Source organism: Hevea brasiliensis, chromosome 4 (genome assembly GCF_030052815.1).
Source record: "Hevea brasiliensis isolate MT/VB/25A 57/8 chromosome 4, ASM3005281v1, whole genome shotgun sequence".
Lineage (NCBI taxonomy): Eukaryota > Viridiplantae > Streptophyta > Magnoliopsida > Malpighiales > Euphorbiaceae > Hevea > Hevea brasiliensis.
This window is the reverse complement of record NC_079496.1, coordinates 8819100-8846710: the sequence shown is the minus strand read 5'-3', so window position 1 is coordinate 8846710 and position 27611 is coordinate 8819100. Positions and strand designations below refer to the sequence as shown.

The window sequence follows — 27611 nt, the reverse complement described above, 5'->3', positions numbered from 1 at the left end:
GTCGGAATCGGCAAAGGTAAACCCGAACCTTACTTTTTCATAATTTTCTAGTGCTTAAATAGGATTAAAAATCCATAAAATATTCGTGGTAGCTTAGAAAATTATGATTCTTTTTGCAATAGCCTAGTAATATTGCTAAGGACCGCGGGACAAAGTTTTAGAATTTTTAGAGCTTATTTGGGCAGTTTTTGCAAAAATGATCAATTATAAGGACTAAATTGAAATTTTACATATTGTGATGGATGACTGATTTGATGGGCCCAGGAGGGCTGTGTGATGTGATTGAGTTGTGGATATATGGATTGTGAAAATAGAAGTGCGTTTTGAGCCCTTTTGCAGGTTGGGTAGGTCCTGGGTATAGGGAAAACTCTGCTGGATTTTCGGCACGACTTAGGACGTATTTGGTCTTTTATTGATTTGTATTGAGTCATTTGTATTAAATAATTGTAATGGAATTGTCAGGTGAGCCGGGACAGCCTTCTTCCTCCGCCCAGCCGCCACAGTGACCGTTGTCAAGTCTGTGAGTAAAATATTAATTTTAATTGTAATTTCAATATTATTATATATTCAAGCATGCCCATGCATCACTTATATGCATATATTTATGTAGTTAATCTCTAGCAACGATTATTGTTGCATTCATAACTATTAAAGTGCCATGGATATTGTTGTGGTAATTTGGAGCAGTGTGCGTGCGTTTGCGTGCGTGTGATGTGGTGTGGACTATGGATAGAACGGGTAGTCACGGCTTGAGATCTTCGCTGGGATCCTATCCTTCGGGGTAGTCACGGCTTGAGTTCTTCGCTGGGAGCCCCGATTTGGTTTATTAAGCGAAAGTCCGGCTTGAGTTCTTCGCTGGCACCAGGTTGGATTTAAGAGAGCTGTATAGGGAATCAGCTCTCATATATTATGATTGATATTACAGGGTGTGTGAGTGCTTCAAATTAACTTTTTGCTGTTATGATGTGAAAATATTGTTGCTGTTACATTTAACTCCATAGGTTGCATTAGTTCTAGATAGTTATAGAGATTATGGTTAAAATTGATTTTTTACTCTCTGAGTCGAACGCTCACTCCTGTTCAATATTTTTCCAGGCCACAGGAGGATATTTTTGAGGTTAACCTGCTTTTCTCCATCGCAAGTTGTTTATCAACATTTGTGTAATTTTTATTAACTCCTAGTAGTTCCGCATGTGTCAGAAGTACTTATTTAATTTTGGTCTGTAATATTATTATCATGTTAGACCTGTAAACGTATAATGATATGCATGTTTGATGGACTGGATGAGGGAGCTGAACTCCCATTTATTTTTATGATGATTTGTGTATGTGGAGGGTGAGCTGAGCTCCCCAATTGATATATTGTGTTTATAGGTCGGGTGAGTCAAAAACTCCCCGTTGAAAGGTCCATTTTATGGCCGGACTCTGTCCGGTTGATTTCTTGAAATTGGGCCCAAATGGGCCTTAGAGTTGGGTTAATGAATAGTTAGGCTTACTATGGGCCTCGGGGGCTTTAGGCTGGCCCAGGTCCTAGTGCCGGTCCAGCCCATAGGTTGGGTCGTGACAGACTTAATTTGATTTTTCAATTATAAATAATTTTTTATAGTCTACCCATGAAGGATTGGCCAAGTAGAAATTCAAGTAAGAAGTTGCTATTTATAGGAGGACTTTAACATAATCAAACCCCAAATAAATTAGTCTTTCATCCAACTATACAATGAAATAAAATCTTAAAAAACTCTAGAGCCATAAATAAGAATAAGGCTTAATTTCTCTTAGGAGTACTGTGATATATACGTAAGTCTGATTTTTTTTTTTAATCTAAATATAAGTCTGATTTAAGTAGTACAATTAATTTTAATTGAATTTTTAAAGTTTTAAACAGATCAAGCGTGAAAATTTTTTAAATAAAATTCATAAACTTTATATGGAAATAATGCTTCCTTTTTTATTGCAAAATCTGCAGACATGGAGAAAAATTTTATTGCAATACCTTTTTATGAATGGATTAATGTAGCCATGCAAGTATATATTAAGTTTTCATTTGAAATTCATTGTCTATTACTCTAAACATGAATATTTCTTTCTATAAACAATTTTTTTTTAATGCTGCTGGTGTTGATGCTCGCAACGACGCCGTCATGTGCTCTTGCTGGTTTTTCTAATCACAAAACTCGAGTTCGTGAAACTAATGGATTGGAAGGAGGATTGGATCTTACTCTGCACTGTAGCTCCCAAGACGATGACCTTGGTTTCCAACTCGTCCATTTCCAGGAATTTTTTGAGTTCAAGTTTCGGCCAAACTTTTGGGTCACTACACGATTCTATTGTAGCATGGCATGGGCAGGAGGGTTCCATTGGTTTTATATTTACATATTTAACAGGGATTCTGATAAATGCCGCCATGGTTGTTTGTGGCTAGTAAATTGCCCTTGTTTGATGGGTCCTGATACTGGTGGAACCATCTTTGATTTGTGTTCTTACACCAATCTAATAAAACCATGGAAAATCTTTAAAATATGGTTTGTTTTTTTCATAATAATGTGACTGTATATCCGTTCATCATAGCTAATGCATACAGTATTATAACTTCTTTAATGATTTAAATTACCTAGCACTCCCATAATGTGACTGTATATCGGTCCATCATAACTCATGTGTACAGTATTATAACTTCTTTAATGATTTAAATTACCAAGTACTCCCATTAAATTTAGAGTTCACGTCTTACTAACCTTCTCTCTTAGTTAGCAATTTGTAAAATCCACTCAAATTTTTCAATGAGGTTAGTGATATATGTCTCTCCTCAACTTTATTCTATAAAAAAAATTTTAATTATAATTAAAAATAGAAATTTGACATTAGCGACAATTTAAAAAATATACTTAAGAAAAAGTTACATAGCCTTTTCAATTGTGGAAAATATTGAGGTTTAAAAATCATGAATTTCTAAATTTTTTTTGTATTTTTACATATTCAACTTTATAATTTTTTTAATGTCTTTTGAACTGTTGCTAATAAATTTCTCTTTATTTTTTATTTTATATTATTAAAAAAAATTTTAATGTCCTTGAATAAAAAATTTCGTAAATTGAAAACATAAAAAAACAATTGGCAAATCTTGAAATATTTAGCATTCAAAAATGGATTTAGTTATCTAAATGTTTTTCAAAGGGGTCCATAAAAATAAATCAATAATTATTAAAAATTAAAAAAATATGAAACTCATATATTTAAATTGAAGATTCCATAATCAACTTGCAAGAAAATTTTATAATATAATGTCCATCTTCTATTAAAGTTTTCCACTCCACATGATCGATAATTAGGTCATTTACTAATTTTACACATAATTAGTAATTTAAACATAGGTTTTATTCCACCTGAAATAGAGATCTTCCTTTCCAGTCCTTTCTCGGAAGCCATGAACACCATTCTGAAAAACTTTCCAGATGCATTTTGTTGGGCACCTTTTTTTCAAGTCTCTCTTCGCTGTATAGGTGTCATAAACGCCTGTGTTCCTTCTCCATGTAAAGCTGTAGAAGAAAAGGGTAGTTTCGACGAAGTTAACTAGAAACTTCCATTGGAAGGACTGGTCGGCTTGCAGCACATTCGTCCCTAAATCATTGTCTTTTGATTTACAATGGACAGTCACGTTTTCACCCTCCCCTGCATTGTTGTAGATTTGGACCTTCGTGCCGATTGGAAAGAAATAGAATTTTTCTTGCACAGATAATGCTTGGAGTCTTGCAGAAGTTGTGGGTGCATGCTCTAGCGATAAGATGATAATCAAGAATAAGATGAGGAACAAGAAGCTGGCACCTTTGTTGAAGAGATTCATGGCTACTTATATGAGATCTGTGTATGGATTTTGATAAGATTAATCTCTGCAGGAGAATTTGTTCCTATGAATATTTATAATCTTGGTATATATAAGCCATATTGTGACTACATGATAAGCCAATACGTCGGTCAACAAGAGTCATTGTGAAGAATAGGAAGTTCTTGAACTAATAATACTGCTGTTTATTTTTCTGCTGCAATTATTCTATTCTTAGTGTGTAAATTGCTTAGTCAATTTCAGTTATAGTGCTTAGTCAATTTCAGTTAGAGTGCTTAGTCAATTTCAGTTAGAGTCAAAGCAAATAAATCTCGTTGCTGCCGATTATGGGCCATGAGAATAGGCAAAGTTGTTGCTTTTCTTTCTTATTTAAGAACATGTAATTTGCAGCAGTAGGACATGAATGAAAATACAAACTTACTATTTCTTTATCAAATTTCTTGGCTTCTGATTGGGACCTAACATTGGTATCAGAGCCGTGTTATCTATCTTTTTCTTTTCTATTTCTTTTCGATTCCTATGGCAACCAATAAGGAACGAATTGAAAAATTGGAAGATGATGTCTGGAAACTTCAAGATTCCATTAGCAACATGGATCAAGGGATTAACGAAAAACTGCATCAGATTGAAAAAGTCATCTCGAAGTTTTCTGAGATGACTCTTTCTACTAAAGAAGGAACCAGCAGCGTTGGTGACGATAGCCAGAGTCGTTCTAACAAGGAGGAATCGAAAGAGGGAGGACAGCCTATCTTCGCTTCCAAACTCGCTAAAATTGAATTCCCTAAATTTTCAGGCGATGATCCAACAGAATGGATGGCTAAAGTGGAACAGTTTTTCGACTATCAGAAAACGATTCCTACTGAAAAGGTGTATTTAGCCTCTTATCATCTCCAAGGAGAAGCTAATCAATGGTGGAGGTGGATGCAACGTACGTATAAAGAAGAGAACAAGGAAATTACCTGGGAGGCCTTTGTCGAAGAATTATGGTCCCGTTTTGAACCAACTGAATGCGAGGATTTCGACGAGTCTCTCTCTAAAATACGACAAACTGGGCCTTTGAGAGAATACCAGCGGGAATTTGAACGCTTGGGTAATAAGGTGAAAGGATGGACGCAGAAAGCCCTAGTGGGAACATTTATGGGCGGCCTCAAAATAGAGATTTCAGATGGTATCAGAATGTTCAAGCCTAAGACGCTCAAGGAAGCAATTGATTACGCTCGAATGAGGGATGAGCAGTTGCTGCGACAACGAAAGGCAACTCGCCCACCTTATCAGTTGAGCTCTTCTTCTCCAGTTAAGAGCAAACCGACGATACCAGTAAAGAGGCTCACTTGGGAAGAGATGCAGAAAAGGCGAGCTGATGGTTTATGATTTAACTGCGATGAAAAGTTTGTGCCAGGGCACAGGTGTTCTAAACCTCAACTGCTTCTACTCGACGGTGGATGTAATTTTGATGATGACGAGGAAGATGATGCCGCAGAGCCTGAGATTTCTTTGCATGCCCTTACAGGATGGTCTTCGGCTGGTACCATGAGAGTTGCTATCCAAATCAATTCCTTCGAACTGATTGCTCTTATTGACAGCGGCTCAACTCATAATTTCATCAATGAGAAAATTGCTGAGATACTCAAACTTCCAGGAAAGCTGACCAAGCCTTTCAATGTCAAAGTGGCCGATGGAACTCCATTAATCTGCGGCAGTAAATTCAGGAATATTCCCTTCTCGCTTCAAGGTATACCCTTTGTGGCTACTTTCTTTTCTCTGCCGATAATGGGTTTAGATGTTGTTTTGGGAGTACAGTGGTTGTAGCGGCTGGGAACTGTTGCTTGTAACTAGAAGGATTTGACGATGGATTTCAAATGGGAAGGCCAGCAGAGACACTTACAGGGACTTCGGAGTAAGCCGATTGAACCTCTCTCCCTGAAAGCCATGTCCAAGGAATTGAGGCAACAAGGTTCAGTTTTTGCTATCTGTATGGAATCCTCTTCCACCATTTTGCTCGAAGGATTACATCCAGACATGCAGAAGTTGTTAACTCAATATTCTGATATCCTTCAGAAACCAGTCCAGTTGCCACCAGAGAAAGCAATTTCCCACCACATCAATCTCAAAGAGGGTACCGATCCTGTTAATGTAAGACCTTACAGGTATGCTCACTTTCAAAAGGAGGAAATTGAGAAGCAAGTTCAGGATATGCTGAAATTGGGTCTAATTCAGGCTAGTACAAGTCCTTTTTCTTCTCCTGTTTTGCTAGTCAAGAAAAAGGACGGCTCCTGGAGATTCTGTACAGACTACCGTGCTCTTAATGAAGTTACAATTCGGGATCGATTTCCGATTCCTACGGTGGAATATATGCTTGACGAACTCTATGGATCCGCTTATTTTACTAAACTTGATTTCATTGCAGGATTCCACCAAGTTCGAGTTCATCCAACAGATATACATAAGACAGCTTTCCGGACTCATAACGGTCACTATGAGTATCTGTTAATGCCCTTTGCCCTCTGTAACGCTCCTTCAACATTCCAGGCTCTAATGAACACAGTTTTCCGACCCTACTTGAGAAAATTTGTGCTTGTTTTCTTTGACGATGTCCTTATATATAGCCCGTCTTGGGAATCACATATGGAGCATGTGCGGCTGGCTTTTGAGTTAATTCGAAAGCACCGATTCTTTATTAAACTAAGCAAATGTGCTTTTGGCCAGCAGCAAATTGAATACTTGGGGCATATTGTATCTCGTGAGGGTGTGCAGGTGGATCAATCCAAGGTCAAGGCAATTCTTGAATGGCCTAAACCATCTACTATAACTGAGTTGCGTGGTTTTTTGGGCCTTACAGGTTATTACAGAAAATTTGTGCGTGACTATGGAGTTCTAGCTCAACCATTGATGAACTTATTGAAGAAAGGAAACTTCTTCTGGACTGCCGAAGCTGATGCATCCTTTCTGACCTTGAAGCAAGCTATGACTACTACTCCAACACTAGCCATGCCCAATTTTGATGAACCGTTTGTCATCACAACCGATGCCTCTAATACAGGAATTGGAGCGGTCTTAACTCAGCAGGATCGCCCAATCGCATTCATGAGCCGTGCCTTGGGGATCTCTAAGCAAACCTGGTCCACTTATGCTAAGGAGATGCTGGCTATATTACAAGCGGTTCGTACTTGGCGTCCTTATCTTCTAGGTCACAAATTTTTTATTCACACAGACCAACGAAGCCTGAAATATATGGTGGAGCAGCGGGTTATCACTCCAGAACAGCATAATTGGGTTTCGAAGCTTTTGGGGTATGATTATGAAATTGTATGCAAACCGGGCAAAGAAAACAAAGTAGCAGATGCCTTATCGCGTGTACAGGGAAGTCCCAGTCTCAATGCACTTTTCATGCCTCATGCCTCTCTTTGGGATCGACTTAAATCACTTGCTTCTACTGATACGTATATGATTGATCTTGATAAAAAGGCAACTGCAAAACCGGGGCAGCCATACTCTTGGAAATCTGGATTGCTGTTTTACAAAAATCGCGTGGTAATTCCTCCAACTTCTGACTTGCCTATTCAGCTCTTGCAGGAATTCCATGACTCTCCTATCGGTGGACATTCTGGTGTTTTACGCACTTTTAAGAGGATCGCCCAGCAATTCTATTGGCCCTCTATGCGAACACAAATCCAGAATTATATTGCAGCTTGCACTGTCTGTCAGAAGAATAAGGTAGCGAACTCGTCCCCAGCTGGTCTTCTTCAACCATTGCCGATTCCACATCAAGTCTGGGATGATATTGCAATGGACTTTATAGATGGTCTTCCTTCCTCTGGTGGAAAAGACTCAATTCTGGTTGTCATTGATCGCCTGAGCAAATATGCCCACTTCTTGGCGTTATCACATCCTTACTCAGCAAAAGTGATAGCTGAAAAATTTGTGGATAGGATTGTGAAATATCATGGCATGCTGAGATCGATTATTAGTGACCGCGATCCTATTTTCATGAGCCATTTTTGGCGGGAGTTCTTCAAGCTGTCTGGAACTAAATTGAATATGAGCTCATCATATCACCCTCAAACTGACGGGCAATCTGAGGTCACTAACCGCTGTTTGGAGCAGTACCTGCGTTGTTTTACAAGTCAACAACCACGCAAATGGAGCAATTTTTTGTCTTGGGCAGAGTATTGGTACAATACCTCTTTCCACATCTCTATTGGAATGACTCCCTTTTTAGCCTTGTATGGCAGGGACCCTCCGATGATTCCCCGTTATGAGTTGGGCCACTCATTAGTACAAGAGGTTGATCAGACATTGGCAGCGAGGGATGCGATTTTACAAGACTTGAAAATCCATCTTTCACGAGCTGCACATCAGATGAAGCAATCTGCAGATAAGAAGCGCAGAGATGTTTCATTCTCTCCTGGTGATTTGGTTTATCTTAAGCTACAACCTTATCGTCAGCAGTCGGTCTCCAAACGAGCTTTTCAGAAATTAGCCAATCGCTTTTATGGGCCATTTCCTGTCATTGAAAAAATTGGAAATTTGGCTTATAAATTTCGATTGCCTGCTGCTTCGAAAATCCATCCGATTTTTCATGTTTCCCTTCTCAAAAAGCATGTCGGCGATGCTGCTCCTATTTCTCATGACTTACCACAGCTTACAGATGATGGATATGCTGTTTTGGAACCTGAAAAAATATTGGATGCTCGTTGGACTAAGACTGGCAATCACTTCTTGGAGGAAATTCTAGTTTGATGGAAGAATTTACCACATGAAGATGCCACCTGGGAACGTTCTGCAGACTTGCAAACGCGGTTTCCGCATCTGAACCTTAAGGACAAGGTTCCATCTGATGGGGGAGGTAATGATAAGCCAATACGTCGGTCAACAAGAGTCATTGTGAAGAATAGGAAGTTCTTGAACTAATAATACTGCTGTTTATTTTTCTGCTGCAATTATTCTATTCTTAGTGTGTAAATTGCTTAGTCAATTTCAGTTAGAGTGCTTAGTCAATTTCAGTTAGAGTCAAAGTAAATAAATCTCGTTGCTGCCGTTTATGGGCCATGAGAATAGGCAAAGTTGTTGCTTTTCTTTCTTATTTAAGAACATGTAATTTGCAACAGTAGGACATGAATGAAAATACAAACTTCCTATTTCTTTATCAAATTTCTTGGCTTCTGATTGGGACCTAACACTACATAAGACTCAATTTTTGCTTGTTATTGTCCATATGGCATTAGAAATCAAGACTCCTACTCAGCAAATTATGACCAAATGGATTTGATGACTTCTCTAATTCTGTGGGTAATGAGCAACACAGGTTTTCATATATGGAGAGCATATCTAGCTTTTATTAAGGGATCTGAAATGAGATATTCGATCTTTAATTCATAAATGTCTATATATTTTAGTGGTATTTTTCTTTCATTAAATTATTTAATTCTTGGCCCCAAATATAAGAAATAATATACCTTGAATAAATGCTGATTATTATTATGCAGTCAATAATATAATTCCTTTTTTAAAAAAAAAAAGAAATTACCATTTAGCTCTTGCATTTTAATTAAATTAGTTATTTAGTCTCTCTATTTAAAAAAATATAATATTTAGTTCACCTATTAATCCATTAAATTGTTGAATCATTACATCAATTTTTTTTTATTATTCAATGGATTTTAATGCCATTTAAACTACTATTTAGCACATCTATTTTAATGAAACTAATTAGTTAGCCTCTATATTTTGAAAAAATATATTAGTTAATTTTTATAGTTTGGGTTTGTCAATTGGTCAATCCTTCTGATTACTTTTGTGACACGAAAAATAAAAAAAGTAAAGTGCAAATGGGTTAAATGAGTACAAACCTATAGCGATGAGTGACTACGGGTTTGGTAGTTATTCCATTCCTGTAGGATCTTGTGCATAAATAAGTCAAGAAAACGCAAAGAAATAAGTTCAAATAAGTAAATGAAAAGCTAAGGGAAAAATGAAATGAAAGACTTATCGGGTATTAAGAAAAAAGATAAACCGAAAACCGATAAGAGCAAAATTTGGTCAATGAAATTTAAAGATTCCACATTGACAAAAAAATGAAATTTATTAAGTTAATAAAGCCAAATTAATTTAATTAATGGAGATTATAAAAATTAAATATGATTATTTAATTTGTCAAATGAAATGATTACAAAGTTTAACTAAATTACAAGTTTGCCATTACCCATAATTTACAACTTTGCCATTATATATTTAAATAATGTAAATATCATTAAAAGGAAAGAAAAATCAGAAAACTCATCTTCATTTCCATCAAACCAGCCGGCCAAACATCTCTCTCATCTCTCTCTTTCATTTCTCTATTAGAGCTTAAGATAAGCTTTAACAACCCTAAATTTCCTTACAAACTCTAATTGAAATTGAGAGAAAAACTGACATTGAGCATCAATTTGAAGAATCCAAGCAAGAAAAGAAAGGAATTTGGAGTATTTGAGCGGCAAGGAATTCTGTTGAAAGGGGAACCAAGAAGGGATTCAAGCTTTGGTTGATTGGAAGGGTGAATTGAGGTTGATTGAACCTAGGAAACAAGGTTAGTGCTATTAAATCTTTTGGATTCTGAAGTTTTAGCAAATTGAGTTAGGGTTTCTGAATTTAGGGATTTGAATTCTTATGATTTAATTGATGTATTTAAGCCTAAATTAAGACTATTTGGCATGTGTTTGTTGATATATGTTGATGAGATGACAAAACAATTGAAGGTATGTAAGGTTGTGCAATGAGACTGATTTTGGATAGTTTGTGTTCAGAGTGTTCAATTGATTATAACTTGAGTTCCACAACTCCAATTGTTGTGAAATCAGTGCCAAATTAAAGATGAAATCCATACCTACAACTTTGATGATTTGATCCAAACCAAAATTTCATGGCAACTTAACCAAATTGCTCAGGCAAGTTGAAATTTTTGCATCTGGAATTGCCTGAGATTCTAGTAGAATGTACTGTGATACCCGTGTACTAAAATTAGCATAACTTACAACATATAAGTCCAATTGAGATGATCCAAATTGTTCTGGAAACCTAAGACATAGGGCAACAACTTTGATTTAGAGACTTTACACAAATTCTAAGTATAAGATACTCAAATGTGGAATGCAAAAATTAACCCGAATACTGAAAATATGGAAATCACAGGGTATTGTGCCTGTGAATCAGGATTGATAATATAACTATAACTTATTGTGTATAACTCCAAATGAAGTGAAATTTACCTTGTTGGAAAGCTGAGACATAGGGGAACAAATGTCAAGAAGAAGCCTTAACTTGAAAATGATGGGAGAATAGCCAAAAACTGACTGGAATCTGGAATGGTAATTCTGGAATCCTGAAAATGACTAAATGAATAACACACATTTAAATGAGCATGACTCAAAGTACAAAACTCCAAATTTAATAATTCTTGAATATGTGTAACCATGAGACACAGGGAAACAACTTATATGAAGGACACTAAGCCAAATTATGGCTGCAACTAGGCCAAAGAGCTTGACAAAGTTGAGTTCCAGAATTTGCCTTATTTTGGAACAGTATTAGTCATTGGACCAATATACGATAAATTGTCCATACTGGAGCTAGAAAACTCCAAATTAGATGATTCAAAAAGGAAATTAAACTTAAGACAATAAGGAACAACTTTAATGAAGAAAGTGTGATCTGATTACTACTGTAACTTAACCTAAAATGAGAGTGAAATCAAGACTGAAATTCTAAAAATTATAAAACATTACATAAATGACTTAGAATATAGTTGGTATTCAATACCATTAGCTTCGTGAGCTTGAATATAAGATGAATATGTATTTGGGACCTATGTTCCCATCATAAGTGAAACAAAAAATGCTATAAAGAATAAATATGAAATGTGATGATAATATATAACCTGTGGATACTTATTAATATAAATTGCCCATGTATGCCTACATGTGTTTGTATGTGTTGGATAGATTGGCATGCCAATAGGGTTCTGATTTATTGTACTGCTTATATCTTTATGCCATTATGTTATCATGGCTTTCATGCCATTCTGTTATCATGGCTTTCATGCCATTCTGTTACATGATGATGTATATGCCTTTATGTTTGATTGCTATTATGGCTTTTTAGCTATTCTGTTTCAAACCTAGTTGACATTATATGTCCCGTGGTATGACGGCCTGCGGCACAAGTGTATCTAGTGCTAGTTACCCGCTTATCCAGTCCAGTCAATCTGTTATAGGTTACTTGGGCAGTGAAAAGTATTAATGAGATTAAATGCAAGTTGAAATCAAGTAAGGAAATTTAATATTAAAATAAAGAACAAGAATGATTCCAATAAATTAAATGCTCCCGAAGATCAATAAAATGAAAACAAAAATATATGATATTTAAAATCATTATGGGATCGATTAATAAGATGCTAGAAAGAGTCAATATCATAAATTTTAATTGGCCTTCAACTAATCCATAATTTATTAATTATTTATTTTTCCTTAGAAGCACTACAATCATGAATTATTACTTTTATTTGTATATTATATTTCTATTGTGTTATTGCACCACTAAATAGAAATGCTTAGCGCGTAGTTACTAAAGATATAACCTAGTGAACCTCAGACTGGGATTTTTGGGAATTCAAATCTGCAGATAATGTCCAGTGTCACCTCCTCATTGCAGTGCATTTTGGTAGGGGCCGCTGAAGGAGCGGAAGCATGAAAATTATCAGATTATAACATTGAATTCAAAAATTTTCTTCTAGGGTCTCATGCATCATGCAAGATTCATTATTTACCTATTAATTTCAATGTTCAATTGCATATTAAAACTCTTTTAATATGTATTAGGATCTACATTTACCATTTAAGATTTTAGAATTAACAAATTAATTTATTAGAACCCTAGATTAATTCAAGAACATGTGCACTAACCTATTGATGCACTGTAGATGTGTTTGGTACCTTTGTGAAGCACCTAGGACCCCAAATGTTGTCCCTCTAACTTATCCACATCAAGATCACCAATAGTAGCCCCTTAAACAGCTTCTAAAGTCTTATCAACCAATTAGAAATTAAGAATTTGCCTTTAGAGAGGTTATAGATGTATATAGAACACTAGAAATAATTTCTAGTAATTTTAATTCAAGAGAATATGGGCAATTCTCTTTGAATTGATGAGAGATGAAGAAGAAGAAAGGATGAAAGCTTTAAGGGTGGCGGCACCTCTTTGATAACAATCAGAATGTGTTTTATTCTTTCATCATTTCCCTTTTATAATTAGGTCACCACTTAAAACCCTTGTCACATGTCATCTTCTGATTGCATCTTAGTTTAATTGACCCAATCACATTATGCCAAGTGTCAAAGCTAGATTTAATCTTGACTTTGATCATCTTATATAATTGGAAGAGAAATGGCAAGCTTATATGGTGCCATGTGTCACCATCTCATGGTGCCATATGTCCCTTGTATTGTAATTTTGAGTTCTCAACCCAAAATAATTATTTCTCGTCTTCTAATCAATTTATATCAAATATAAATTAATTAATTAATCTCTATTAATTAATTTCTCATAATTAAATTTATATTTAAACACTTTAAATATAAATTTAACTTATAATATACATCCAATAACCTAAATTTGGTTTCAAGTTATGCTAGAGACTTTGCAATCTAATTGCAAACCAAACAATTTAATTAATCAATTAAACTCTTTAACTAATTAATTAAATCACATTTAACTTAGTGATTACTTGTGTGTGTGTGTGTGACTCACTAGGCTCATCACTAATTGGCAATGAGATATGATATTAACTCTTAATATCATCAGAACTCTTTCTTACCATAAATGATTTCTCTAAATCATTTTAGGCATCTCATGGACCATGGTTAACACCTAGTATAGCATGTCATGGCCACCCAATCAGTAATAAGGAATACCTTAAATAAACCTTTTATCATATGTTACATGCACTGGAATCTCTTTGTTACAAAATCTCAATTCGAGCTGGAGTCATGGTTTATGTTAAACTCTATTTGCTATGAATATTATGTTCTCTTTTAATTCCAATTCTTGATTAAAAAGATTTTCTCATCAGAAACTCTTTTCTGATTAAATCTATCTATCCTGGCCAGGAACCTGAAACATCAAGAACAATTAAATGAACATAGGATTTTATCCCTATTTACTTAGGGTAACAGATTCCATCTTGATCAATACATACCTCCATATATAACTAGTAGGAGCCAACATATGCCCATATACCCATACACAGTACAAGTATGAAAGTAGTATCAAACTCAAATTACCTATATACAAACTAACTGTGCTATCTCAGGTCTAAAGATTATATGCACTGATATAATTTATGACAATGCATTAACAAGAGTAAACTCCATGTACCCATACACAGTACAAGTAGGAGCCAACATATGCCCATATACCCATACACAGTACAAGTATGAAAGTAGTATCAAACTCAAATTACCTATATACAAACTAACTGTGCTATCTCAGGTCTAAAGATTATATGCACTGATATAATTTATGACAATGCATTAACAAGAGTAAACTCCATGTACTTATCATAAATGTCACTGGTTCGGCCTACTTATCATGTATAAGTGCCTATCATGTTTGTTATATGGCATGAGACTCACCATTCCATTTTATTTACATCTCATATAAATAACTTGGGAACAAATATGAATACAATCTTTCTAGATAAGTCATTATCCTGTATGAAGTATCCTCGATTGTGAACCAATTTATGATACTTTGTGCTAGAAATACTGTCACTCACATTGTTAACAACTTAAGAATAGAATTTCTAATAAAATATCAATGGACTTTTTCTATTACACATAAATATATTATATAAATGAAAAAGTGAAATTGCCTTTTTATTAATAAAACATTTACAAGATACATACTAAATGATATATTATAGGGCATACTACTAACAATCTCCCACTAGCACTAAAGCCATTCATTACAATATCTTAGACCCATCTTCTCAAGATGTCTGTCTAACTGAGCTTGTGATATAGGCTTAGTGAATGGATCAACTGGATTTTCAGCTGATGCTATTTTCTGTATGGCTAATTCGCCTCGCCCAACTATCTCTCGGATAATGTGGTAGTGTCCTTCTCTGTGTTTGGATTTCTAGTGAGACCGGGGTTCCTTAGCCTATATGACTGCTCCATTGTTGTCACAGTGGAGTGGAACTATTGACTCAATGGAAGGAACTACTGCAAGTTCTGTCACGAACTTCTTTATCCAAACAGCTTCCTTTGTAGCATCTTATACAGCAATATACTTAACAGCAATATACTTAACCTCTGTAGCGAAATCTGTAGTCGTACTCTGTTTGGAACTCTTCCAAATGACTGCACCTCCATTACAAATGAACACATACTCTTGTAAGATGCATTGTTAGGTGTGGAGTCGCCTTTCTCATTTTCAACAAAAGAATCTTTCTTACTCTTGTCAGATGCATTTTGCTCATTCTCCTTTGAGTCATCAGTCTTAAACACAAACTCAGATTCAGCAAAGTAGGCTTTCACTGATGAAAGAGCCCTGTATCGATGAGAAATTTTGTTCTTTTCTTCCTTTGGCATTTCTGCAAAACTAGATGAAAGAGAAAATAAAAAATTTAGCTGAATCTTTGCATTTATGAGTTTCAATACAAAGACATAACAGCAGGAACAGAAATGAATATCAGTTGAACTTACGTTTGCTCATAGCCATCAGGTTGAAAAATTGGATCCCATCCAAAATCCTTGGGTCCCCTAGGAGAAACTATTTTTCCCTAAAGGATAGAGCAACAAGTCAAATGTTGGTTCAAAACAAACGCATTTAATAGAACAATACCATATGTTATCACTTAAAGAATAATCAGATCATTTGATTAAGATTAAAAAACACTTTAAAGAGTACCATAGTTTTCCCATTAAATGTTACAGGTTCAGAGTCAGCATCAAGAGCAAAAGAAAATGTACTCAATGCATAAGCTGATTTATCCTCATAGGCATGCAGTAAGTTGTTCAAACCTAACAAAAGGTAAAGCTAAACTGTTACAAGATATGAAATAACCAATGATAATAATAATAATAATAATGGTATGTCTAAGAAACAAAAAAATGTGAGAAGTACAACCTTCAAGACCAGTCTTGTCCAGATGCCACTTGCTGCATGATTTAACAAGCAAATTAATTTATGTAAATCATTGATCTCATTTAAAAAAATCACAAAGGGAAAGCTATATCATAACTGGTAGTATTGCAAAAGCTATATTAAACTACAGCATCATCTTGTTTTGCAAACTATCAATTGATCATAAATAGTGTTCTAACATTAAAAAATGAGCATTTTAAAATGAGGACTAAGTTCACATAGTATCCTTGGACCAGCTTGACTGGAGCAAAAAGTAGCAGAAGCCCACCACAATTAGATTGGCATTTATGCAAGTCATGCGAAAGAAAAGACAGTTGAATACAAAATGACCACAAAAAAAATTCTCAAGCAGGAAATTGATCTGTCATATTGTCAAAAGGGCTCAATACAATGCACTCAACTGCCTCAAGTTACTTTTCTAAGACAAGTAACATGTCAATTGCAAAAACACTGATGCCTAAGTCCAATGCTGTGAGGTTTTATTATCATGGAGAAATTCAATTACTCCAAATAATACATTTAATCATGTCAAATATCCATAATATGAACCATCAAATTATCAAATACATTTAGAAGTGGTCACAACTAACAACAAATAAATAGCCCAATTTAAATTTCCAACCTCTAATTGAAAAATTAAAACATCTAAAAAGCACAAATTTAAGCTATCACAATCACTGGACCCAGTGTTTATTTGCCTCACAAAATCAATCAATTATGGAATAGCTTGAATATTTACTTTCCATCAATTTAGCGCATAATTTCTCTCACATGTATAGCTATGAAATTAAAAGGCAAATAAGCAGAAATGAAATTTACAATTACAAAGTTTCTCAAAAATTTTAAGATATTTCACCTCATCAACAGAAGCAAGAGAGAATTATAAACGACTTACACGTATGGCCCTGCAAACAAACCATCATCAATCAGCACATAAGCCAACTAAATTTGCAAAATTAAGAGCGAAAAAACAAGTACATGAAAAAAATTTTCAAAACCTAAGCCAAATAAATTGTACCTGGAAGACCCTTGAGGGCATTGTAGCAAAGACAAGTGTGCTCTACTAAAACAGGACCTTTCACCCTCCATTTGCAGTAAACAAAAAGAAATTCAGTATCACTCTCAAACAGAGACGAACAAACACGCGCAAGAAAGCGCACACGCGCAGAAACAATGAAATACACTACCTATATACGGACATGGATAAATACCTTTTCAGCGGCCAAACGAGCTTTTTGCTTGGAGATCTCATCTGGTTCACCTTGAAGCTCAGGGACTGAAAAACCAAAGGGCAAATTGCACACCCTAGTTAGTTTTGTAGAGAAAGAAAATTAAAGTTTTACAGAGAGAGGAAGTGAAAGCAAGTACGATAAATTTTCATAGACCGCAAGGGAATGGATTGTCCGATGATGGCTCGGACTTCCTCCAGTTTCTTAGCGTTGCCGGTCACGAAAGTCACCGGCCGAGTAATCACCACCTTCAAGGCTGCTACTGCCATATTCTGGGTCACGGCTTTTCCTTTTCCTATTCTTTTTCTTTTTTCCTTTTTCTTTTCTCTTCTTTTCTCTTCTTTTACAACACTGTAAGAGTGAGATATATTTATAAACTTTGATTTGAGGAAAAAAGGAAAATTAAGACCTGTTTGGTTGCCTTGCTAATTTTATACCTCCAGTGGGATAAGGCTTGTTTGTACCGAACGGATTTTTATGTCAATTACCAAAAATGTCCCTTGTATAATAACACAGGCATTTGGATTAATTATTAAAAGTTGTATTTTAGAGTTTTCTTTTTTTCCATTAATTAGTAGATGTGAATTTTATTGTTTAGTTGGATTAAGATATTTTTATTAAAATTCAATAATAATTTATTCTAATTAATTTTATATAATCAAATTATTTTTAATCATACAAAATAATAAAAAAATAATTATTCTCTCCATCCATTTTTATTTATTTTTTTAAATATTAATTTGTGTATAATCATCTATTATTTTAAAAATATCAAGAAATATTTTTTTATAATTTTTTCCTTATCTCATGTAAACACTATATAAAACTGTTATTAACACTTATTTAAGATAAAAAGTAATGTAATTAAATTAAAGATTATTTTATTATAATTTAAGTAATTTAATTACTTTTTAATTATCATATAAAAATTTTAAATAACAAATAAAATAATTAATACTTAAATAATTATTACAATTTTTATATTTATAGTGAAAAAATTTATTTATTATAATTATATACAAATTTAAAATTAAATGTAATTTAAAAAATAATATAAGATATATTAAAATATACTATTTAAAAATAAAATATATTTTATAATAACTCATCTATTAATTATTATAACAGTTATTAAAAAAAGTGTGTTTTTATATTATTATTTTAAAATGTAAAGAATCAATAATACATTACTTAATTTATAAGGTAGAGAAAACACAAAAGCAGCAGTGGCTTTAGTTTATTGGGAAGAGAAAAGGTGTGAAAAGTAATTGACGCGTTAGTTTTTCTTTTTTTTTTTTTTTATGGGAAATTGAATAGACATTAATTAAGAAGAAGAAAAACACTGTGACTGTAGGGACATAAGCGTAAATGAATGGGTCAACTTAGAGAAGAGAAGTGTGGAAAGCGGTGAAAAAGAGAAAGGACAAAAACTGAATATATAAAAATAAAATAAATAATAAATGCGTATGAATTTTTTTTTTTTCAATGATTTAAAAAAAAGTCCAAGAGTCATTCCGATGTTACACCAAACAGCCCTTTTGTCTTGCACGAATTTTCATTAATGCCATCAACTTAGCTTCGAAGTTGAAACCTTTATAACTTCGCAAATAAACTTGAGATTGGTTTCCTTTAGAATGTGCTATATAGAATATAGCACTTCTTTTGCGATTTAATTTAAAAATTAAAATATTAAATAAAAAAGAAATTAAATAAATCTGTTTATTATTTTAAATTAAAAATAATATCATTTAATATTAATTTTCTTAATAATTATTTTTCTGACACGATTCAATGCGAGGGAGTCAAGCCAATGAAAAGATGCGTTTTGGTCCAACTCTGGGACATATTCAATGTATGTTTTTCCACGCTTTACCTATTATTTTTGTTATCTGGGCCCCTCAATTTGTTAAGGCTCCGTTTGGGGGGTGAAGAAAAATAAGCATCTTTTGATAAGGAATTATATCGTTAACTCAAAACTTTTGATTTATTAACTCAAATCAGTCGATATTAATAAAACATTATATTTTTAATAATAATTTTTTTTTTAGTTTTTAAATATTAAAAATTATTTATTATTTTTAATTAAAATAAAAATTAAAAAAAGTCGAATTCTAGAACATGAAGCACAGAAAACACAGAAATCATTCTCACTCAGAAAATCTAGAAATCCACGACTTGATCGAGAAGGAGAAGTGCTGCCAATTCACCGTAACGGAGCTCATTGCCTCTGAGAACTTCACCTCATTCGCTATCATGGAGGCCCTTCGCAATACCTAACCTCGCCAACAGCTCTTCACAAATCCATTCCTTCCCTCCGCAAAATCTCGCCCTTATGAAATCATGAATATGAATAAATTTTGACATTACAATGCCTATTGCCTAAAAGGCCCAATAAATCTTAGAGGCAATTTTAGTATCAATGAACTTTGCTCATTGATCATGAAAACCAGTGTTGTTAATGGGAGAGTATTTTGTTCTGTCTCGTATTGTAAGGGTGTGGCTTCAAACTTCTGCATGATTCCGAGAATGGGGGAAAAAAAATTGGAGCCAGGTATGGGCACAGCGTAACTTGCGTATTTGGTAATGGGAGTAGATCAAGGACAACAGAGCATACAAACATAATGGCCCAATGGGCTCAGATGGTGGTTGCTTACCCAGAAGAAAAGCAACTCCCACCAACATTATTTGGGCTCTAACAGTCACACAACATACATTATGGTGTTTATCAAACAATTTCAATATTATCAAATTAATCAATAAAAATATAAAAAATATATATTTTTTTTTTAAATCCACGTAAATATAATTTTTAAAATTATATATTTTTATTTTTTACTATCTTTGCACAACAATCTAATCTAATGTTTCATCCCATCAATCATTCGACCATACTTTCAAATATTTTATAAACATCTTAAAATGAATAATATATGATTGTAGTTGCGTATTTAATTTAATTATATAATATATACTCATTTTATGAGAATAAATAATCTAAAATAAATTTGAGACTATTATCACATGACACTTTATTTATTATTTTTTTTAAAGCACACTTCATTTAATTGTGTTATGATCTGATAAGTACTCAATTTTTGATAATGTTCAACACATTCACAATATATACTTATATTCATTGTGCTTCGTAAGGAGGTTGATCTCATAAAATGGACAATGAGCTCTCCATCTTGACCGTTGATCAGGAATCCTTGATCCATCCAATGGCTGTGTCTAGGACTTCAAAACAAGAGCATAAAAGACCACCCTCCTGGGTTCAAATTTTCAAAAGGCAAAGGAGGTGGTGGTGTGGGTAAGCTGATTTGGTTTCGTGACAGAAGCAGAAACGTCACTGGGAAATTCCCAAGGCCGCGGGGGGTGTTTATGGTCACAAAGCAGTAGTTTAAGGGACACTCTGTCCTACATGGGACAAATTACTATAAGTCATATATTTCATAATTAATATTATTAATATAAAAATGTAACTGATAGAAAGTTCAAAAATAAATATTTTCTTTATAAATTTTAATTTTTAAAAATGATAATTATCAATTTAAATTTTTAATATTAACATTTAATTCATAAAAAATTAATTTATTCTTTTTAAATATTTAAATAATATTAATAAAAATAAAATATTATAAAAATAATAATTATCCTTTATTTATTTTATATCAAATAAAATTAAGAAATGTAAAAAAGGATTTGGTTTGGTGAAGCAATTAGTGGATTCCCATGCTCACGTGACATGACCTCAAAAACAGGGATGTGCTCTTTCTTCTTTCTCTACTCAATTCACTCACCGCCAAGAAAACTCCATTTTCTAATTATTTTTCTCACTACTATAAGTTATAGATTGGGACGTAAGCCTTGCCTTGTCTTGTCTTGTTCGGTTTTGGTTTTGCTTCTCTTCTCTTTTTCCTTCTTTTCATGATTATGGGAATGTAAGATACTGACCCACTTCTTAGGGTTTCCTTTGGCCACATGATTGCTAATTTGCTGCCCTTTAGCTATTAGCTCTTCTTTATAGTCAAACATCTACATATGCCTCTATTTACCTTTCCCTTAATAGGGTCATTTTTTAGCATATATAAAAGTTTTTTTTTTTTAAATTTTTTTTAAAGGATATAGCCTTAGAGAAGTTATGTTTTGTTACATCCTATGAGACCGCCAATTATTGAGCTCCATGACATCAATTTATTATTCACCAATTACTTATTAAAAGAAAATTTTAACAGAATTATTTTATTGAATAATTTATACTCTTATCAATTTTTTTTTTTAATTCATTGCAAATTCTTCAAAAGCAAATGAAATTCATTTTATAATATTACAATTATTTTTAAAGTAATGAGATTATGAGCTCAAAAATTAATTGGTGATTCTTTCCCCAAAACTTATTGTCAAGCGCAAACAAATGTCTGATGAACCCTATGAGAAAATTTGGAGCTTGCTTTGTAATCTATTGATTAAAATATAAACGTGCACAGTATATAACATTGGATCTAACAGTGATTTGTACCTAATCTCTTGCTTCGAAGGATACCCTCCAGCATATTATGTTTTGTCAGCTCAAAAATAATCGAAATGCTAACCCTACTGTCCTAATTAGGCTTTAATACGTGTAAAAATAAGCCATTATGTTTCTTAGCTTGAGCAGAAAGTGATTCTGTGCCATGATATCGAGCATTACTTTTGTAACTTTGAATGCAAGTTATAAGAAGATGCATGATAATTTTATTTGCTTATTTATTTTTGCATGCACAAACAGTCAGGAATTGTCACAACACTTCCTATCACATTTCTGATAAATTTACATTCATGCTAATTACCATGAATAATTACATTGATAAGCTTGATTAATTTTTGTATTAACCAGATGATCAGAGATGGTTTAATTTCAAACTATATTATGCAATATGCTTTGATGACTTTTTTTTTGTTAATTCAGAATTAATTATTATAAGAAAGTGAATTTAATTACTCAGAAAGAAAGCGAAATAACAAAATAAAACCCAACTGTTTTCTGAATGTTAATGACATTCCATGTAATGTTTTTTGCATCTTCTTCATTTTAAGTTTATGAAATATAAATGTTATGCTTGAGACACTTAGATGGTAGGATAGTTGTAATGTAGTGGGTGAAAAATCCCCAGTATGGCAGTTAATTGAATAAGTTAATTTCTTCAATCCCATTAATTACATGCCAATGCTTAATAAGGCAATTATATATTCCAATTTTGTTTGGTGGAATCTTCAATGCAAAAGTTTAAATCTTGCTAAGATAATTGCCAAGAACACCTATAACCCATCTCTTAGAAGTTGTCAACTTATTACAACATTAGAAATAAAAGCACTTTCTTTCGATATTTAAGTTTAGTGCAATAACATTTTTTTTATAAAATATATAAATTAGAATTAGAATTCAAACTTGTAAATTTTATATATAATCGAAAAGATGATTGAAATATTCACTAGACGAAGAAATTAATTTTCACATTTATGAGTTATGACACATGTAGTGGCTTTAAAAACCAAGGTGTTTCACAGGAAAGGCAAGAATTCAAAGAAGCAACCGAACCCAATAAACTTCCAAGAATTTAAATAAGTGATAGAGTAAGCAAAGTGTCTGTTTACATTTAAAATGGAAGACTGGTAGCTGAAGAGGAAAACACTGAATTGGAGATGGTGCCAAGTGTTAGGAATGTGATTCAAATCACTAACGGCTAGTAGGAAGTGGTCTTGATGAGATTAGTAATAAATCTCATGATTGCAGGAACTGTTACTAGTTATCCTCATTTTGTGGGATTGTTATTAAGTGTCGTTCTGTTTTCTAGGAGTTCAGTTATATGAGTGTGGCTATTTATAGCTTGTTTTGTTATGTCTGTGTGTGTGGGTCCTTTGATTTATTGAATAAAAAAAAATCAGTTCACTTTGTTCTTGTGTTGTGTTATTTCTTTACACCTTCTAGTTTTTTTCAAAAGTTTTTATTCTAACATTTTGGTATCAGAGCCAGGTTCTTCTTTACGCTTGAGCAAAGAATGGCCTCATCAGGATCCAACTCATTGCAGTCTATGATTCCAGTCTTCAAGGGTGAGAATTTCGATTTCTGGAGGATCAAGATGAGGACACTTTTCAAGTCTCAGGAGCTTTGGGAGGTGGTTGAAGATGGGTATAGTGAGACTGATGATGAAGCAAAATTGAGGGAGAATAGAAAGAAAGATGCAAAAGCACTTTTTCATTCAGAAGGACTTCATGAAAGTGTTTTTCAAGAATTTCAGTGAGAAAGTTCAATGGAAGCGTGGAAGATCCTGAAACTGAATTTGTGGTTCATCCAAAGTTATTACGGTCAAACTCGATCGTTGAGAAGGGAGTTTGAGACATCACAATGCAATCCGGTGAATCGATTCAGAATTTTTATCGAGAACAAGAGCTTGTTAATCACATGAAGTAAATGCGGAGAAGAGATCACGGATGGGACTGTCGTTGCAAAGATCTTGAGAAGTCTCACTCCAAGATTTGATCACGTAGTTGCAGCAATTGAGGAGTCAAAGGATCTGTCAATCTACTCTGTGGATGAACTCATGGGGTCACTGCAGGCACATGAGGATCGATTGAACAGATCACAAGAGAAAAGTGAAGAAAAAGCTTTTGCCGTGAGAGATTCTACTCAAAATGAAGGGAGAAACAACAGTAGCGGTAGAGGAAGAGGACGCGGTGGTTCAAGAGGAAGAGGCAGAGGCAGAGGTTGGGTGGAACAGAGGAAATGTTACACATGCGGCAAACAAGGTCATCTTGCAAGAGACTGCAAAATTAGTCAAGCAGAGTTTGCTATTGAAGAAACTGAAGCAACAGAAGAAGAATTTCTGTTCTTGGCGTTAATGGAGCATGGAAAGAAAGAAAAAGCTGTATGGTTCATAGATAGTGGTTGCTCTAACCACATGACTGGGATGAAAGAGATGTTTAGAGAGCTTGATGAAACTGAAAGAAGGGTGATTCGTTTGGGAAACAACAAGCAAGTCCAAGTAGAAGGGAAAGGTATAGTTGAGGTAAAATCTATTTATGGGAAAAGTAAACTCATTTCTAATGTTTTATATGCTCCAGAGTTGGCCCACAATCTCTTGAGTGTGGGACAGCTTTTACTTAGTGGTTTTACTATTTTCTTTGATGAAACATGTTGCACTATTACTGAGAAAGCAACGGGTCATGTTTTGGCCAAAGTACATATGGCTGAAAATCGCATGTTCCCCTTAGTGTTCAGTGAACTGGAAAGTCATGCAATGGTCACTATGTCTAAGAATGCCTCTCAACTTTGGCATCTTCGATATGGTCACCTAAATACAACTGGATTGAGATTGTTGGCTCAAAAGGAGATGGTTAGTGGTCTTCCACGAATTGAAACAACCAGGGTAGTATGTGAGGGATGCATATATGGGAAGCAAAGCAAAAGGCCATTCCCAGTTGGTCAATCTTGGAGAGCAACTAAGCCGTTGGAGCTTGTACATGCCGATTTGTGTGGTCCCATGAGAATTGAGTCATTGGGTGGCAGTAAATTTTTCCTACTGTTTGTCGATGATTATAGTAGGATGAGCTGGGTGTATTTTCTCAAATTTAAATCTGAAGCCTTTGAGTATTTCATTAAGTTCAAGGCTCTTTTGGAAAAGCAGAAGGGAAGCAGCCTGAAGACTTTGCGCACTGACAGGGGAGGAGAGTTCACTTCTGAAGAATTTAATCAATACTGTGAGAAGCACGGAATTCACAAAGAGCTTACTGCACCTTACACTCCAGAGCAGAACGGAGTAGCGGAAAGGAAAAACAGAACAATTGTTGAAATGGCGAGAAGTATGCTGAAAGGTAAGGGGCTACCTAATAGATTTTGGGCGGAGGCGGTGAGTACTGCCGTCTATTTAATCAATGTTTCACCAACAAAAGCTGTTCTTAACAAAACTCCTTATGAGGCGTGGTCAGGTAAAAAGCCTTCAGTTGAGCATCTTAAAATTTTTGGGTGCATTGTGTACGTAATGATTAATGCACGTGAAAGACATAAGCTAGAAGAAAAATCAATTAAGTGCATTTTTATTGGTTATTGCTCACAAACTAAGGCTTATAGGGTCTATAATCCAGCAACTGGTAAAGTGATTATAAGCAGGAACACAGTGTTCAATGAGGAAGATTGTTGGCAATGGGAAGACGAAGGAAAAGCTCCTGTGTTTCAGATCAACGATGGTGAGGAAATACATAGCAGAAAAGCGGAAGCATGACCACTTGAATCAAATTGCTGCAAGTCGATTGGATTGAACTCAGTGAGCAGGTCAAGCGTTGGCCTAAATTTGTCTAACAATGTTGCAGGTTCCTCGAATGGAGAAACAGACAATGATGATGATGATAGTGAGACATCACCTATGAAGACAAGGTCACTTAGAGAGATTTATGAGTCATGCACTTTTGCTCTTTATGTTGCCGAACCCTCCTCTTATGAAGAAGCAGCAAAAAGGCCAGAGTGGAGACTAGCAATGGAGGAGGAAATGTCAGTAATTGAGAAAAACGAAACCTGAAGTTTGGTTGAGCTACCAAAGAATAAGAAAGCTATAGGTCTGAAATGGGTATTCAAAACCAAATATAATCCAGATGGGACTCTAATAAAGCACAAGGCAAGGCTAGTGGTGAAGGGCTACGCACAAAGGAAAGGGATAGATTTTGAAGAAACCTTCTCTCCTGTGGCAAGATATGAAACAATACGAGTAATATTATCAATAGCGGCGCATCTCAAGCTTTGTGTCTACCAGTTTGATATCAAGTCTGCCTTTCTTAATGGAGAACTAGGTGAGGAAGTTTATGTAGTCCAGCCTGACGGGTTTGTTAATCAAGAAAGTCCAGGTAAGGTCTTTAAACTTAAGAAAGCCTTATATGGACTTAAGCAAGCCCCTAGGGCGTGGTACATGAAAATAGATACATACTTTCTACAATGTGGGTTTAAAAGAAGTGAAAATGAGCCAACAATGTATATTAAGAGCTGTGGGAAGTATGATTTTTTGTTAGTATGTTTGTATGTTGATGATATGATGTATGTGGGGACTAATGACTCCTTAATTATGGAATTTAAAAGTCAAATTATGCAAGTTTGATATGACAGATCTCAAGAGTTACACTATTTTTGGGAATGGAAGTAAGGCAAAGTAAGGAGGATTTTCATAGTTCAAAAAGGTATGCAATGGATCTTTTGAAGAAATTCAATCTGAGCAGTGCAAAGCGAGAGACACCCATGAATGTGAATGAGAAACTTCAGGAGGAAGATGGGTCTGGAGCTGCTGATGCGCAGAGATTCAGAAGTTTAGTTGGTGGTTTGATTTATCTCACGCATACAAGACCGGATATCATGTTTGCTGTGAGTTTGGTATCAAGATTTATGCACAAACCAACAAAACACCATTATGGAACAGCTAAGAGAGTGTTAAAGTATGTTGCAGGAACTCTAGATTTGGGGATTTGGTATTGTCAAACTAAATCTCAAACTGGAGGGTTATTATGATAGTGATTGGGCGGGTTCATCAGTTGATAGAAAGAGTACAACAGGATTCTGCTTTACACTTGGGTCAGGAGTAGTCACATGGAGGTCAAAAAAGCAACCTACGGTTGCCATATCATCGTGCGAAGCAGAATATGTAGTTGGAGGAGCAGCAGCATGTGAAGCTGTGTGGATGAGAAAACTTTTGCTTGACCTTGGCATGAAGCAAGAGGGGGCAACTGAGATTTACTGATGTGAGCTCGGCTATAGCTATGAAAAAATCCTGTCTTTCATGGTCGAGCTAAGCACATAGAAATAAAGCACCATTTTATAAGGGAGCTAGTAGCTAAGGAGGAAATCGGCTTGAAATTGCGCAATTCGGATGAGCAGTTGCAGACATCTTCACAAAGCGCTGCCATATTCTAAGTTTAGTTATTTAAGAAGCAAGCTTGGGATGGGAGAATTTGAATCAAGAGGGGGTGTTAGGAATGTGATTCAAATCACTAACGGCTAGTAGGAAGTGGTCTTGATGAGATTAGTAATAAATCTCATGATTGCAGGAACTGTTACTAGTTATCCTCATTTTGTGGGATTGTTATTAAGTGTCGATCGCTTTCTAGGAGTTCGATTATATGAGTGTGGCTATTTATAGCTTGTTTTGTTATGTCTGTGTGTGTGGGTCCTTTGATTTATTGAATAAAAAAAAATCAGTTCACTTTGTTCTTGTGTTGTGTTATTTCTTTACACCTTCTAGTTTTTTTCAAAAGTTTTTATTCTAACACCAAGTGCTAACTGCTCTTTACTGGGTGTGTGTGTACATATATAATAGTCAAAACTAAACTATAATAAAACCGAG

General features: G+C 34.5%; 2 protein-coding genes across 2 annotated transcripts; both read right to left on the bottom strand.

The window, feature by feature from the left end:
• Positions 1–3361: 3361 nt before the first annotated feature.
• LOC131179370 (S-protein homolog 6-like) lies at positions 3362–3841 on the bottom strand. The gene has a single exon (XM_058146191.1). It carries the CDS (start codon positions 3839–3841, stop codon positions 3362–3364), a length of 480 nt encoding a protein of 159 aa, XP_058002174.1.
• Positions 3842–11135: 7294 nt separating this feature from the next.
• LOC131179369 (inosine triphosphate pyrophosphatase-like) lies at positions 11136–17638 on the bottom strand. Its single transcript, XM_058146190.1, has 9 exons — positions 17393–17638; positions 17237–17300; positions 17043–17107; positions 16920–16929; positions 16007–16038; positions 15788–15900; positions 15583–15659; positions 15253–15478; positions 11136–11201 (listed from the first exon to the last, which is right to left on the bottom strand). The coding sequence occupies exons 1-9, from the start codon at positions 17520–17522 to the stop codon at positions 11136–11138; spliced, it is 783 nt and encodes a 260-aa protein (XP_058002173.1). The 5' UTR covers positions 17523–17638.
• Between the last annotated feature and the right edge of the window lie 9973 nt (positions 17639–27611).